The following is a 14052-nucleotide window of genomic DNA, read 5'->3' on the forward strand; positions in this document are numbered from 1 at the left end:
CCACCTGTCAGTCTCTGGCTGTTCTGGCATGTCTGTCCTGCAGAGTCCCACAGAGAGCTCAATGCGCTGTTTCAGATGTGGATGAGTGTGCCAGCCGGGCCTTGTGCCCCACAGGCCTCTGCATCAACACTGAGGGCTCCTTCACGTGCTCTGCCTGTGAGAACGGGTACTGGGTGAATGAGGATGGCACCGCCTGTGAAGGTAGCCATGGGGGGCTTCTTACCTCCTGAACAACACTCCATTCGCCTCCCAGCTTTGGGCTGATGCTAGAGTACCCTATAAATGGACTTAGGCCCCAAGGAGACCTCCTACTGTCATAATCCCCAAGCTCAGAAAGTGAGGATGAGGAAAAGGGAGTCGCAGAAACAAGAGAGATGCTGAGGGCAGAGCTGGAGCTGGAGCATTCTGGGGAGGGGCGTTGGGGTTGCCTTACAGAGAGCTCCCAGCCTGCGCCTGCCCCTCCCCTGGGGCTCAGAGAGGGAGGCCAGAAGTGTGAGGTTCCGGCAGCACTGGGTGGAGGGAGTCCTCCCAGGTCCCTGTGCAACTGGCTGTCTACCTGCTCCAGACCTAGACGAGTGCGCCTTTCCTGGAGTCTGCCCCTCCGGAGTCTGCACCAACACTGTCGGCTCCTTCTCCTGCAAGGACTGTGATGATGGCTACCGACCCAGCCCCCTGGGCCACACCTGTGAAGGTATGAGCCCTCCAGTGGGGGGAGACCAGATGGATGCCCTCTCTGTGCAGTGGACGACCCCAACAAGAGGCAGGAGTGGAAGGAGCTATAGTCAGCCTGCTCCCTCCCGCGCCCCCGCCCCTCCCTGCTGTGCTGCTTTTAATCTCCACCAGCAAGTGACAGGTCCCCTAGAGGCTGCCCCTTGGTTCCTATCCTTGGGAGGTGATGTCTGTCATCAGCTGCCTCCTTCCCCTCTGTGCTCTGCAGATGTGGATGAGTGTGAAGACCCCCAGAGCAGCTGCCTGGGAGGCGAGTGCAGAAACATGGCTGGTTCCTACCTGTGCCTCTGTCCCCAGGGCTTCCAGCTGGCCAATGGCACCGTGTGTGAGGGTGAGTAGCTTCAGCTCTCCCACTGGCAACTGGGGACGATGAGTGTGTGGGGACAGCTCCAGGAGATACTTACTTCCTGGCTTTTCCCTATAGATGTGAACGAGTGTGTGGGGGAGGAGCACTGCGCGCCCCATGGCGAGTGCCTCAACAGCCACGGGTCCTTCTTCTGCCTGTGTGCGCCCGGCTTTGCCAGCGCAGAGGGAGGCACCAGCTGCCAGGGTGAGAAGCCAGCATGGCCACACTACTGGCCAACAGCAGGGGCACTAGAGGCTGTATCTAGAATGGAGTCCATTTTAACACCAGTGCTGAAATAAAATGCTCACAGCCCCACCAAGGGATAAGAAGTTGGAGGGCGAGGAGGGATGCTGGGGCCCAGTGTTCAGGAAGGGCCTCTCCAGGATGCCGATGGCAGGCATGCACCCTCTCCAAACCTGAGTGTCAGAGTTCTTGCCCCAGGGACCCTCCCCCAAGCCTGGCCTCTGGCTTCCAGCTCTGGACTCTCCCTCAGACCTTCGAGCCCTTTTCTACCCTGAGCCACTCCTTGAACTCCCATAGAATGCTGCCTGGGGCCCTAATAAAGCAGGGACCCATGGCTGGGTCTCCTGATGGTCATCTCTATTATAGATGTGGATGAGTGTGTGACCACAGACCCATGTCCAGGAGGCCACTGTGTCAACACCGAGGGTTCCTTCGACTGTCTGTGTGAGACTGGCTTCCAGCCCTCCCCAGAGAGCGGGCAGTGTGTGGGTAAGGGCTCCAGGGGAGGGAGCAGGGCTCTTCCCCACATCTGTCCACCTCTGCCCTTACACCCCAGCCCTCAGCTCCCATGAAGCAGTGTGCTTTCTACAGAGTAATCACCCCTGGATAATGCATTTATTGAGCCTCTGCTGGCTGAGCGACTGTCCAAGGATGACAAAGTGAAGACAGTTAAGATCTTTGTGCAGCAGAGCACACAATCTAGTTTTAAAGGCCAAATTGATTCAATAGACATTTATTAAATACCTGCTACATTCAATGTCTTTTGCTGGGACAAATAGATAGTTATAGACAATCTTGAAACTGAACAGGGAGACAGATATGAAGACAGCTCTCTGTAATATACTACCCTGAAGGTTCCATACAAAGAGCCATAGGAAGTGCTTCCTAGACCTCACGCATGTCTCTCCCATATGCTCAGCCTTACCTCAGCTGAACTGGATGTGCTTGGGTTGAGATAAGCACAGTACTTTGGAACAGATCAAGGACCCCAGAGATTGTGGGGCATAATCCTGTAATGCTAGGGAGGTGGGACCAGAGCAGTGACCTGGCCACCTCTGTCCCCTCTTGTGGCTCTGGGGACAGATATTGATGAGTGTGAAGACTACAGAGACCCAGTGTGTGGGGCCTGGAGGTGTGAGAACAGCCCCGGCTCTTACCGCTGCATGCCAGGCTGCCAGCCTGGTTTCCACATGGCCCCAAATGGAGACTGCATTGGTGAGTAGAGAGGGAGGGCTGGAGGCTGGAGGGCTGAGGACACCTATTTTCATGTATTAAGCTAAAAACTGTTTTCTCCTGAGGACTATTTTTGCAGCTGTTTGAAGTTTGTATATTTTCTGTACAGCAGAGCTTACACAAAAATTGAAGAGGAATGTTAATGTTAGTTTTCTTGCCCTATGTTTAGAGTTTACTTTTCATAGATCTTGGTGTTAGTGACAGAGGGGGCCGGGGAGAAAGAGCAAGCACACACCCTTCTACGCTGGTCCTTACTGTCCCACAGACATAGACGAGTGTGCCAACGACACCATGTGTGGGAGCCATGGCTTCTGTGACAACACTGATGGCTCCTTCCGCTGCCTCTGTGACCAGGGCTTCGAGACCTCGCCCTCAGGCTGGGACTGTGTGGGTGAGAAGCCTGCAGGCTACCCAAGGTCTGGGCCAGGGAAGGGAAGGGAAGGCCCTAGGGCCCTCTTCCTGAAATATTCCTGGTCACATGACTCTATAATAGGTCCCCATGGCATGGGCAAGGGAGGCAGCAAGGAAGAGGGAGGCTTCGAGGCCCCCTGGGTGGGCAACCCCCTGCAGTAGGCACCCTGTAGGCTGGGAGGGGACAAGCACAGAAGGAAGGTGCCACCTGCTCTCCAGCCTGCAGGGCCCCAGGAGGCGCAAGGTTTGGAGAACATGCACAGAGGGGTAACCCTGCCTCTTTGTCACTTTCATGTTCTTGTCTGCCATTCCTCTCCTCTCTTCCTCCCCACATCCTCTGTCCCTCTGTCCCTCCTTCTTGCTAATTCATGCCTGCTTCTTACTTCTTCCCCCCAGGCCTGGCCTGTTTCTCTCGGGGAAATGGGTTGGAGTTGGGGTGAGGGCAGGGGCTGCCTCTTCCCCACCCATGAACCTGTCCTCATGCCCCGCCGCAGACGTGAATGAGTGTGAGCTCATGCTGGCGGTGTGTGGGGCTGCGCTCTGTGAGAACGTGGAGGGTTCCTTCCTGTGCCTCTGCACCAGCGACCTGGAGGAGTATGATGCACAGGAGGGGCGCTGCCGCCCGCGGGGGACTGGAGGTGAGGCTGGGGGGACTCACAGGACCTCCCTCGGCTCCCACCATTGTCCATGAAGACTTTTACACTTACAGAGCACACCTGGTCCTCTAGCCTCTAGCGCTGGGAGGGAGATGGGCCAGGGCCGGAGCAGGGCAGGCGAGGCTGAGCCGAGGGGTCTGATAGAATCACCCATGCCAAGACGAGAGGGGTCCGCCTCAGGCCACGGTGCAGGTCTCTGATGACTCTAGAGGAGGCTCTAGAACGCTGATGCTGACTTAGGGTGGCCCCAGGGACCTCAGCTTGAGCCTGGGAAGGACCTTGAACCCATCCGATCCCTGGGAATCTTCTGGATAAGAGAGAGCTTGGAGCTGAGCTAAACTGGACTCTTTACTTCCCAGTCCACCCCAAAGCTGCTGATCTCCTGCCAGGCTGACCTGAGAGAAAGCAAGAGGGGCTTAGAATGAGGCAGGGAGGAAGGGGCCAGTACGTGTGAAGCAGAAGAATGGACGAGAGCTTGCCGGTGTGGTGTGCCAGGGACTGGGGGCATCCCACCGCTGGGGGGGCAGGTGGGATACCGGAGAGAATAAGGGGTTTAGCACCTGGGGACCTGGGCCAAATCCCTGCTTTGCCACTTAACAGCTGGAGGGCTGTGGCAAGGCACCGAGCTCTGTAAAGGGTGGGATGACAATAATGTCCACTTTGTAAGGGTTGACAGCATCAAGTGAGGTAATACAGGTAACAGCAAATTGCATACTGTAAGGAGATACATAAATGTTAAATTGAAGAAATAAATTCAAAGGCTGGGATACCTTTGGGGTCATGAATAGACAATAGTAAGGGGCATCTATCACACACAGGTCAGAGTATCCCTGAGGCCCCAACAGGGGACCAGCACCCAGGGTCCCCCCGTATGGAATGCTACTCTGGACAGCCCGGCCACCCACCCTGCTCCAGCATCTTGGGCCAGAACACCACGCAGGCCGAGTGCTGCTGTACCCAGGGTACCAGCTGGGGAGATGCCTGTGACCTCTGCCCATCTGAGGACTCTGGTAAGGCCCCAAGAGTCTGGATCCTCTTGGAGTGAGGGTGACACTGAAAGAAGGGGTGAGAGAAAGGGGGCGGAGGCCTTCCCTCTCTGAGCTCGAATACCTCTCTAACAGTTGAATTCAGTGAGATTTGCCCCAGTGGTAAAGGCTACATCCCTGTGGAAGGATCCTGGACATTTGGACAGACCATGTACACAGGTACCCTTCCTCTGATGCTTCCCTCCACACTCCACTCCTGAGTGGGCTCAAACTAGGTCCATGGGGTTCCTGGGGGAGTCTTGCATCCAGCCCTGGCTCCCCAGCTTGCTTACATCATTTCTGTCCCAGGACTGATACCCTACAGAGTGTTCGCTGGGAGTTCTGACCCAAGTTCTTCTTGCAGTGTCCACATGACCCTCACCTCAATTTCCCTGCTCCCCCAAAGCTGCACCCTTCAACAACAGCCTATGATGCCTTGACTGACCCTAACCTCCCGCCACAGTGGGTACAGGGACAGAGCAGAGAGTACTGACCGAGAGGCCAAAGGCAGCTATGTATCTCCTGGGCCCCATTTATGAATGCAGAAACTCTGGGGAACCCATGCTTACTTTGGGGTGGTATAGGTTCTGAGCCCCTTGCTACCCTAGTCCTGAGAGAGAAATGATAGAAACGGAAGTGTCTCTGAGCTTGCTGTGTGCCAAGCACTATTTTGAGCACCTTACACGTATTCACACTTTTCAATCCTCATAACAACTGTAAGAGGTTAAGTAGTATGGTATGTGGGAAACTGAGGCAAGGAGAACTTAAGCAACTTGCTAAAAACCACCCGGCTAGTAAGTGGCAGAGCTGAACTTAGATCCAGTCCGGTTTTAGAGCCCCTCGGCTTGAGCACTGGCTCTTGCTATTTCTCAATGTCTCCTCACCTCGGCTCTGCCTTCCCACAGATGCCGATGAGTGTGTGATGTTTGGGCCTGGTCTGTGCCCCAATGGCCAGTGCCTCAACACGGTGCCTGGCTACGTCTGCCTGTGCGACCCTGGCTACCACTACGATGCCTCCCACAGGAAGTGTGAGGGTGAGGACACTGCACGGCCCCTCCCCGGCCCAGGCCCCCAGCTGGCCAGTCCTATTCTTGCTGGGGATCCCCATTCCTGGGAGCATGCCCACTGTAGCAAGCAGGTCTCAGGTGAGGGAGGTCTGGGCTGTCAGGGATTGTCCGCAGGTACCAGTTGGAAAGGTGTCTGAGGGAGGGGCCTCCTGGGCTGGGCTGAGTTCGGGGGGAGGGGGGGAAGCAGGGGTTACCTCTGTATTGTCAGTTCCAGGAGAACCCCCTTCCCTGAGGGTGGTCAGTGGAGAGGTGGCCTTGGCACTGCCCCCCCTTTCCTGCCACCACAGATCATGATGAGTGCCAGGACATGGCCTGTGAGAATGGCGAGTGCGTGAACACAGAGGGCTCCTTCCATTGCTTCTGCAGCCCCCCACTCACCCTTGACCTCAGCCAGCAGCGCTGCGTAAACAGCACCAGCAGCACAGGTGAGTGGGCCTGGGTGGAGTTAGCGGGGGGGGGGGGCACCTGGGCTAGGAGGCTCACATACCTCTTCATGCCCTGTGCCACCAGAGGATCTCCCTGACCATGACATCCACATGGATGTCTGCTGGAAAAAAGTCACCAATGACGTGTGCAGCCAACCCCTGCGTGGGCACCGCACCACCTATACGGAATGCTGCTGCCAAGATGGCGAGGCCTGGAGCCAGCAGTGTGCTCTGTGCCCCCCTAGGAACTCTGGTGAGGGGGAGCCAAGGGGACACACCAGCAGGGCTGGGCTTGGCCCCTGGGACGGGGATGCCCTCACTCTGGAAGGGGGAGCTGGAAAGAAGAAGCAGGGCAGTCAGAGCAGTGGCTTTGTCTTCCTTCCCTGTTGTTTGGGAACAAAGCAGTTCAGGAGAGGATGGGGAGAGGAATGCGGCTGGAACTCCCAGAGGGCACTGGTCACCTTTAGCTAGCAGGAGTCAGAATTGTTCCCTCTCTCCCTCTTCCCTGCCAGAGGTCTATGCTCAGCTATGCAACGTGGCCCGGATTGAGGCAGAGCGGGAGGCCGGGGTCCACTTACGGCCAGGCTATGAATATGGCCCTGGACCCGACGACCTGCACTACAGTCTCTATGGGCCAGATGGGCCCCCCTTCTACAACTACCTGGGCCCTGAGGACACAGTCCCAGAGCCCCCGTTCCCTAACACAGCCAGCTACCCAGAGAACCACACACCAGGCCTCGAGTCTCCCTTGCAGCCCTCAGAACTCCAGCCCCACTACGTGGCCAGCCATCCAGGTCTGTGTTGCTGCAAAACAGGGTAGAGGTGGGCACTGACGCTGTTTACTTCTATCTCCTCTGCTTGCCAGTTGTACTGCTGCAGGGTGAGGACAGGGAAGGGGAACCATGAAGCAAGCCACATGACCCTGCCTCTGGGTCCCTCAAGGGATGACTTTATATGCTGGGGTCAGAGCCCACCAACTCCCTCTGATGAACTAGCCCAGGGACACAAAGAGCTACAGGATGTTTTCCCAACCTCACAAGCTTCCCCATGGGAATTGTGAGCAAGAGCAAGTAGGTTGGCTCCAGTCTGTTTCACTCCCTCCACATCACTTAGAGGCTGCTCTGAGGAGACCCAGCACTCAAACTTGTGACCTCAAGTATGAATTATGGATTTCCAATGACTTTAAGGCTCATTGTGGTGACTCAATAGGTACATGGTGACGATTCTAGCGCTCAAGCCTTGGATTCCAATGAGGAAGTCAGGCCTGGCACCTGTGCAGTGGACACAGCACCCACCACAGGCACCACCACCACGGATTAAAGCCCTCCAGCCCCAGGGGACAGGCCTGGAGGGATGGGTGGAGAGAGAGGAGGGTTAGGCAGATATGGCCGAAGGTTTGCTTTGTGTTGAATGAGGCCCCTTGGCTGCCAATCCCCCCTGCCACCCTGCGCCCCAATGATATAAAGATTTAAATAAAATACCCCCCACCCCACCCCCAAGCCCCCAAACTATACAGAAAGCTCAGCTAGCTGCTCAGGAGCAGGAAATGGGTAAGCAGGGCCGGCACTCAAGAGCACCGCACTGCCCCCACCTAAAACGGCACACGCTTATTTTTTTTTTTTTAAGAGGACTGCCTTTTGTCCTCGAATCTTCCTGTGAGAGTTTTATGATCCTCCCACTCTCTCCCCAGAGTTTGGTAGGGGCAGCCCTGGGCAGGGAGGCTGCAGTCCCGGCGCGGGAGAGCCTTGTCGGACACACGGCCTCAGCTTCTCACTCTGACCGCCCCTCTCGCCCCCCAACTAGAGCCCCTGGCCGCCTTCGAAGGGCTGCAGGCGGAGGAGTGCGGCGTCCTGAACGGCTGCGAGAACGGCCGCTGCGTGCGCGTGCGGGAGGGATACACCTGCGAGTGCTTTGAGGGTTTCCAGTTAGACACGGCGCACATGGTCTGCGTGGGTGAGTTCCCAGCCCCGGCGGGGATATCAGCCTGGCCACAGCCACTGAGCGCCGGCCGGGCCTGGGTGGCTGGGCGGGCCTCTGCTGCTCCCTAGTGGCCTGTCCGCGTCGGGCCAGGTGAGAAAGCGCCAAAGTGGTGGCGCCGCGCTCAGAAAGACCCTTAGAAAGCCCCTTCCGTGGAGCTCAGAGACAACAGGGAGATGGGGGCAAGAGAGCAGGGCCTTGGGCACAGTATGAGCTCACTGCCCCCTGCTTTGTGTCCTTGAGCTGCTTGGTTTGGGGAAATGACTTCGGTCTCTGGCTGTCACACCTACGATTCCACAGCAGGGCAGGGGCTTGGGCTTAGTGACAAAGCCACAGAGGCAGCAGGCCAAAGGCACCTGGGCTCCCTACAGTTTTTTCTTCCTTCCCTCCCTCTTAGATGTGAATGAGTGTGAGGACTTGAACGGGCCTGCTGTGCTCTGCGCCCACGGTTACTGCGAGAACACAGAGGGCTCCTACCACTGCCACTGCTCCCCAGGTTATGTGGCTGAGGCCGGCCCCCCACACTGCATTGCCAAGGAGTAGCAGTGAGGTGCCAGCGTGGGCAGCTACCTGGAAACAGCTTCCAGCCACACTCCGGGGCCTTGAGGATGCTTTCCTGCTGGGAAGATACCATGAGACATCAGGCCAGAGGTTCTGCCTTGCCTGCCTTCATCTCTCCCAGCAGAGCCCCTGGCTGTGAGCTTTCATCACTGCCTCCACGCCCTTGCTTGGCTCACATACCACCAGTCGCTTTCATGCTTCAGCCACTGGCCAGGAGGCCCAGTCCACCACCTGTCTTGACCTTGCCATGGGATGCTAACCAAAGGATGGCCCTCACTCACCCCCCTCAAGCTGTGCAAATGTGCAAGGTCCTGTGGCCTCACACTGCAGACACCCCTTTCCAGCCATGATCTGCTTATCATCCCAGTGATTCCACAACTGGGACAGAGGATACATCTGCCCTGGGAGGGTTCTTCAGAATCTATGGAGCAAGAAAGGGCTTGGGGGAACTTGGGGACTGACTCCAATGCCCCCTCCCAAGAACCATCACCACCACTCAACCAGTCTGGTCTGGGCCCTGATTGTGTGGCATCTCCATCTCATAGCCAGTTTTCTGGCCCCAAGGAGCAGCAGAAGATCCCCTCACTCAGAGAGGCAGGACTGATAGTAGCTTGTTGAATATAAGAGGTACAAATGAAGAGGAACAAAGAGCCTGAAAAAGCAAGAAGGCAGTATGAAAAATGTGCGCAGTTGATAAGGGGGAGCCAAGGGTTTATACAAATCTAAAGAAAATATTAAGTAGCTTGCAGTAAATTAATATTCAACACCCACTCGGTGATAGCCCCTGTGCGCCAGCAGCAAGGGCTGCCACAGGATCGAGCACCATCTCCACAGAACACTGCACATATACCGCTTCTTACAGGAAACAGACCTCTGCTGGGTAAGAGCCAGTTTGATGTGCTAAAAACAAAAAGGTCCATTTTCCAGGGTGGTCTTATTCAGAGGAAGCCAGATTTCCAATGTTGTTCTTCCTTCTACTTAGAAGCCCTTGCCCTCCTTCCCTTCAGGTAATGGATGGCAGGCTTCCTTCTGAGTTCACATGCAGAAACTCACTCCAATCCAGGCTAGCTGGGAGTGCAGAACCAAGGTGGAATAAAGAAATGTACATCTGAGCTCTTCTGTTCTTGTTTTTATTTCATATTAGACCAAATTTCTTTACCATGTTGGCTAAGTCTAAATATTATGATGAGGCTGTGCCTAGCTTCTCCTGGTCGGGTCTACTGACAATTGTGTTCCAGTGGGTAAGTGTTCTTTACTATTAAAAGACAAGGCAAGCTCCAACTTTGCATTTCTCCGATGAAAGGCAATGTCAATGAACAAGGTTTCGTGTGACTAGAGACATGGAAATGAATGCAACTTTCTTTTTTGTTGCAGTTTGGCTGGGGCCAGGTTTGAATCCACCACCTTCGCTATATGGGGCCGGCGTCCTACTCACAGAACCACAGGCACCGCCCAGAATGCAACTTTCTTAATCTGTCCTGTCCTACCTGCTCCTCTGATTGTCATCACATAATTTATCCAATGCGTGTTTTGTGCCAGGCACTGTGTTGAGTACAGTACACAAATTTTACTTAATTGCCCAAATAATCCCATTTACCATTTCTCTTTTTTTTTTTTTTTTTGCAGCTTTTTGGCCGGGGCTGGGTTTAAACCTGCCACCTCTGGCATATGGGGCCAGTGCCCTACTCCTTTGAGCCACAGGTGCTGCCCCCCATTTACCATTTTTATTTACCCAATTTACAGGTAAAGAAATTGAGACACATGGGGGCAAGACATGATTGCAAGAGGGACTTTACCTAACAATTGCAATCAGAGTAACCTGGCTTATTGTACCCTCAATGAATCCCTAACAATAAAAAATAAAAATAAAAAAAAAGAAATTGAGACACAGAAAGCTTGCATTGCTCTAGGGCACTATACTCATTGAGATGTTTTCAGCAGACAAAAATAAATGGCTCTTAAAAGTATGGAAATATTCTTTCATTCCTAATAAAAGAAATACAACTTAAACCCGCACAGATACCTTTTAAAATTTTCAGATGGGCAAAGATCAAGAAATTTGTGAGAACTCTTAGTTGGCAAGCATTGGGAAATAGGCACTCTCATAATAGTTGATGGGTGTATAAATTGGTACAACCTCTGAAGAGGACAATATGGCAATGTCTTTCAAAATTATAAAAGCACTAATTCTTTGATCTAGTAATTCCACTTCTAGGAATTTAACCTTCAGATATGCTTTCACCAAGTGTGAAATAACATATGTAGGGTTATTTTAATTACAGTGTTATCTGTAACAGATTAGAAATAGATTAGAAACAATCAATTGCTATGGAACCCTAAAGTAGTTCTAAATGCCTTGATAAAAAAAATATCCAAAATAGATTAAGGGGAAAAGCGAGATTATATAATAGCATGTGACATATGCTGCTATTTGTCTAAAGAAAGAGGAAAGAGAAGTGGTTATCTGCTAACCTCCTCTTTGCCACTCTATCTCCCAACAGTCAGAGACTTTCTTACCATCCCCCAAATATACCCTGCAGACATGGGACCTTCGAGTACTATTCCCAGTGCTTCCTCAACCCTCTCACCTGTCCTTCCCGAGATACTGCATGCATATACACATATTTCCTTTATTAGAAACACAAACAGCACACTGTGCATGCTGTTCTACACTTTGCTTTTTTCACTTCATATCTGCAAATAGAGCTGCCTTGTTCCCTGTTGTGGCTGTATTCTATTCCACTGACTGGATAAACCATAATTTATTTAATCCTCCATTAACAGACATTTCCATTGTTTCCTATCTTTTGCTATTATAAATCATGTTGTAATAAATATTCTTGTGCATATGTTATTTTGCATTATATTTATGGGAATTTATCTGTGGGATAAAAACAATGGTGGTTTGTGGGGAAGGTGACAGGGTGAACAGGTACAGAATTGGAAGATTGTTTTGCTGTATCCCTTTTTGTATCTTGCTGACTTTTGTACCATGTGTATTACCTACTCAAAAGAATAAAATATTTTTAAATATAGCTACTGGTCACAGACTGCTTAAATGCCCCCTCTCTTTATATATTTGTCTCAATATAACTTAAACAATTAAAGCCAGTGATAATTATTTGGAAATTTCTTAAAGCGAATTTCTGTTAGGCAACTCTGTGGCATTTTTATAGAGAAAGAATGGCAAACAGAGATTTAAAAAAGAGAGAGAGCAGTCATAAACATCAATGCTAAGATGAGTAGAGGGGTTTCCTGTCTTTCTAACCTGCAATTTTTTTTTTTTTTTTGTAGAGACAGAGTCTCACTTTATGGCCCTTGGTAGAGTGCCATGGCATCACACAGCTCACAGCAACCTCCAACTCCTGGGCTTAAGCGATTCTCTTGCCTCAGCCTCCCAAGCAGCTGGGACTACAGGCGCCCGCCACAACACCCGGCTATGTTTTGGTTGCAGTTTGGCCAGGGCCGGGTTTGAACCCGCCACCCTCGGTATATGGGGCCAGCGCCTTACCAACTGAGCCACAGGCGCCACCCCTGGTTTCCTGTCTTTCAAACATGCAGAAAAAGGTGAGGCCCTGCCCAAGGCCAGCTGCACATCAGCATGGAGCCAGAGTTCAGGGGAGAGCTGCACCATCATGATCAGTGCTGCCCACTTTGTTATAGAGGGTGGCTCTTGCCAAGTGTCAGGCCTGTATTCTAAGGCCTTACAACAAAAGAGGCTGGGTCAGGAGACTCGCACCTGGAATCCCAGCACTTTGGAGGCCAAAGGCCAGGAGTTTAAGAACAAGACTCCATCCTCTTAAGAAAGTTAGAGAAAGAAAAGTAATTTCCTAGGCATTTACTTTTAGTAGTCCTTCTTAAACTCTTACTTCTGAACGGGTTTTCTTCTAATCCCTTGTAAATAGTCAATATTTCCATACAAAGAAACTAAGGGCAGGTGGGACACATACAGCTCACATGCCAGTAGTCACTACCATCACATAACTCAAGTGTGACACCACACTAAGGTCTGGACACTGACCAGTGGGCCCCCTCTTTGAACCAACAGCATAAAGCTGATTCACAACATAAAACAGATTCAGGGATCGCTCGCTTTTGGTTCCTGTGTGATGCCTTGGGCAGTGGCATCCATAAAAAGTTAAATAGGGGCGGTGCCTGTGGCTCAAAGGAGTAGGGCTCCAGTCCCATATACTGGAGGTTGTGGGTTCAGACCCGGCTCCGGCCAAAAATTGCAAAAAAAAAAAGTGAAATAATGCCAAGGCTGCAAAAAATAAGGACTTGACAACCTTCCTTTGAAAGTAATGGGAAGGTAAAATATCTTCTAGTTGATAGTGGAAAAATATAAAATTTTCCTAAATGAATTCACACAGTGAGCAAAAGTTGTGAAAATGACCACTGGCTTTTATGGGCCACCAAGAGGATATCTGGTCAGAAAGGTCTGCAGATTTTTTTTTCTTTTAATTTCAGGTTAATATGGGGGTAAAACAGTTCACAATATTTGAATGTGTTAGGTAGAGTCCCTCTTGTAGTTCTGCAGATTTTTAAGCCCATTTTACCATGCATTCTGTTTATGCCCCATTAGTGTTCCCTTGGTGTTATCATTCCCCTATGCCCAGTGTGTGTGTGTGTGTGTTTGGAGAATCTTGTTCTATTCCCAATGGCCTCAGCCTAGCTCACAACAACCTCAAACTTCTGAGTTTAAGCAATCCTCCTCCCTCAGCCTCTGGCCTCTTAGCTGGGACTACAGAGGCCCATCACACCTGGATAATTTTTGTATTTTTAGTAGAGATGGGGTCTTTTTTTTTTTTTTTTTGTAGAGACAGAGTCTCACTTTATGGCCCTCGGTAGAGTGCCATGGCATCACACAGCTCACAGCAACCTCCAACTCCTGGGCTTAAGCTATTCTCTTGCCTCAGCCTCCCGAGTAGCTGGGACTACAGGCGCCCGCCACAACACCCGGCTATTTTTTGGTTGCAGTTCGGCTGGGGCTGGGTTTGAACCCACCACCCTCAGTATATGGGGCTGGCGCCTTACCGACTGAGCCACAGGTGCCACCCAGAGATGGGGTCTTGTTTGTGCTTACACTGGTTTCAAACTCCTGAGATCAAGAGATCCTCCCATGTCCACCTCCCTGAGTGCTAGGCTTACAGGCATCAGCCATGGTACCCGGCCCATGCCCTCTGTTCTTAAATCACCTACCTCCAAAGGAGACATTTTGCTACCACTTCTGGTTTCCCCATGAAGCTTTCTCAGTGTGTAGTGAAGTGATTTTCCCCAAATCCACCTTCTTCTAAACACAAAATTCCAATTCTTCCATTAAGTATTTACATATAGGCTTCTGCATGCTAAGGGACCCTGTTTCTGCCTAGTTGATTGCTA

The 14052-nt window shown here is 52.0% G+C and overlaps 1 protein-coding gene across 1 annotated transcript in view; it reads left to right on the plus strand.

The window, feature by feature from the left end:
- The window catches only part of LTBP2 (latent transforming growth factor beta binding protein 2), a 100201-nt gene extending 89928 nt beyond the window's left edge, over positions 1-10273 (plus strand). Inside the window, exons 21-36 of the mRNA XM_053601425.1 lie at positions 76-201; positions 566-691; positions 938-1060; positions 1154-1279; positions 1685-1807; positions 2402-2533; positions 2817-2942; positions 3457-3600; positions 4437-4628; positions 4740-4823; positions 5549-5677; positions 5998-6135; positions 6221-6388; positions 6648-6929; positions 7939-8088; positions 8510-10273. Of these exons, the coding sequence (XP_053457400.1) occupies positions 76-201; positions 566-691; positions 938-1060; positions 1154-1279; positions 1685-1807; positions 2402-2533; positions 2817-2942; positions 3457-3600; positions 4437-4628; positions 4740-4823; positions 5549-5677; positions 5998-6135; positions 6221-6388; positions 6648-6929; positions 7939-8088; positions 8510-8655 (2315 nt within the window). The 3' untranslated portion in view covers positions 8656-10273. The remainder of the gene's footprint in view (positions 1-75; positions 202-565; positions 692-937; positions 1061-1153; positions 1280-1684; positions 1808-2401; positions 2534-2816; positions 2943-3456; positions 3601-4436; positions 4629-4739; positions 4824-5548; positions 5678-5997; positions 6136-6220; positions 6389-6647; positions 6930-7938; positions 8089-8509) is intronic.
- Positions 10274-14052: the final 3779 nt, after the last annotated feature.

This window comes from Nycticebus coucang, chromosome 9 (genome assembly GCF_027406575.1).
Source record: "Nycticebus coucang isolate mNycCou1 chromosome 9, mNycCou1.pri, whole genome shotgun sequence".
NCBI lineage: Eukaryota > Metazoa > Chordata > Mammalia > Primates > Lorisidae > Nycticebus > Nycticebus coucang.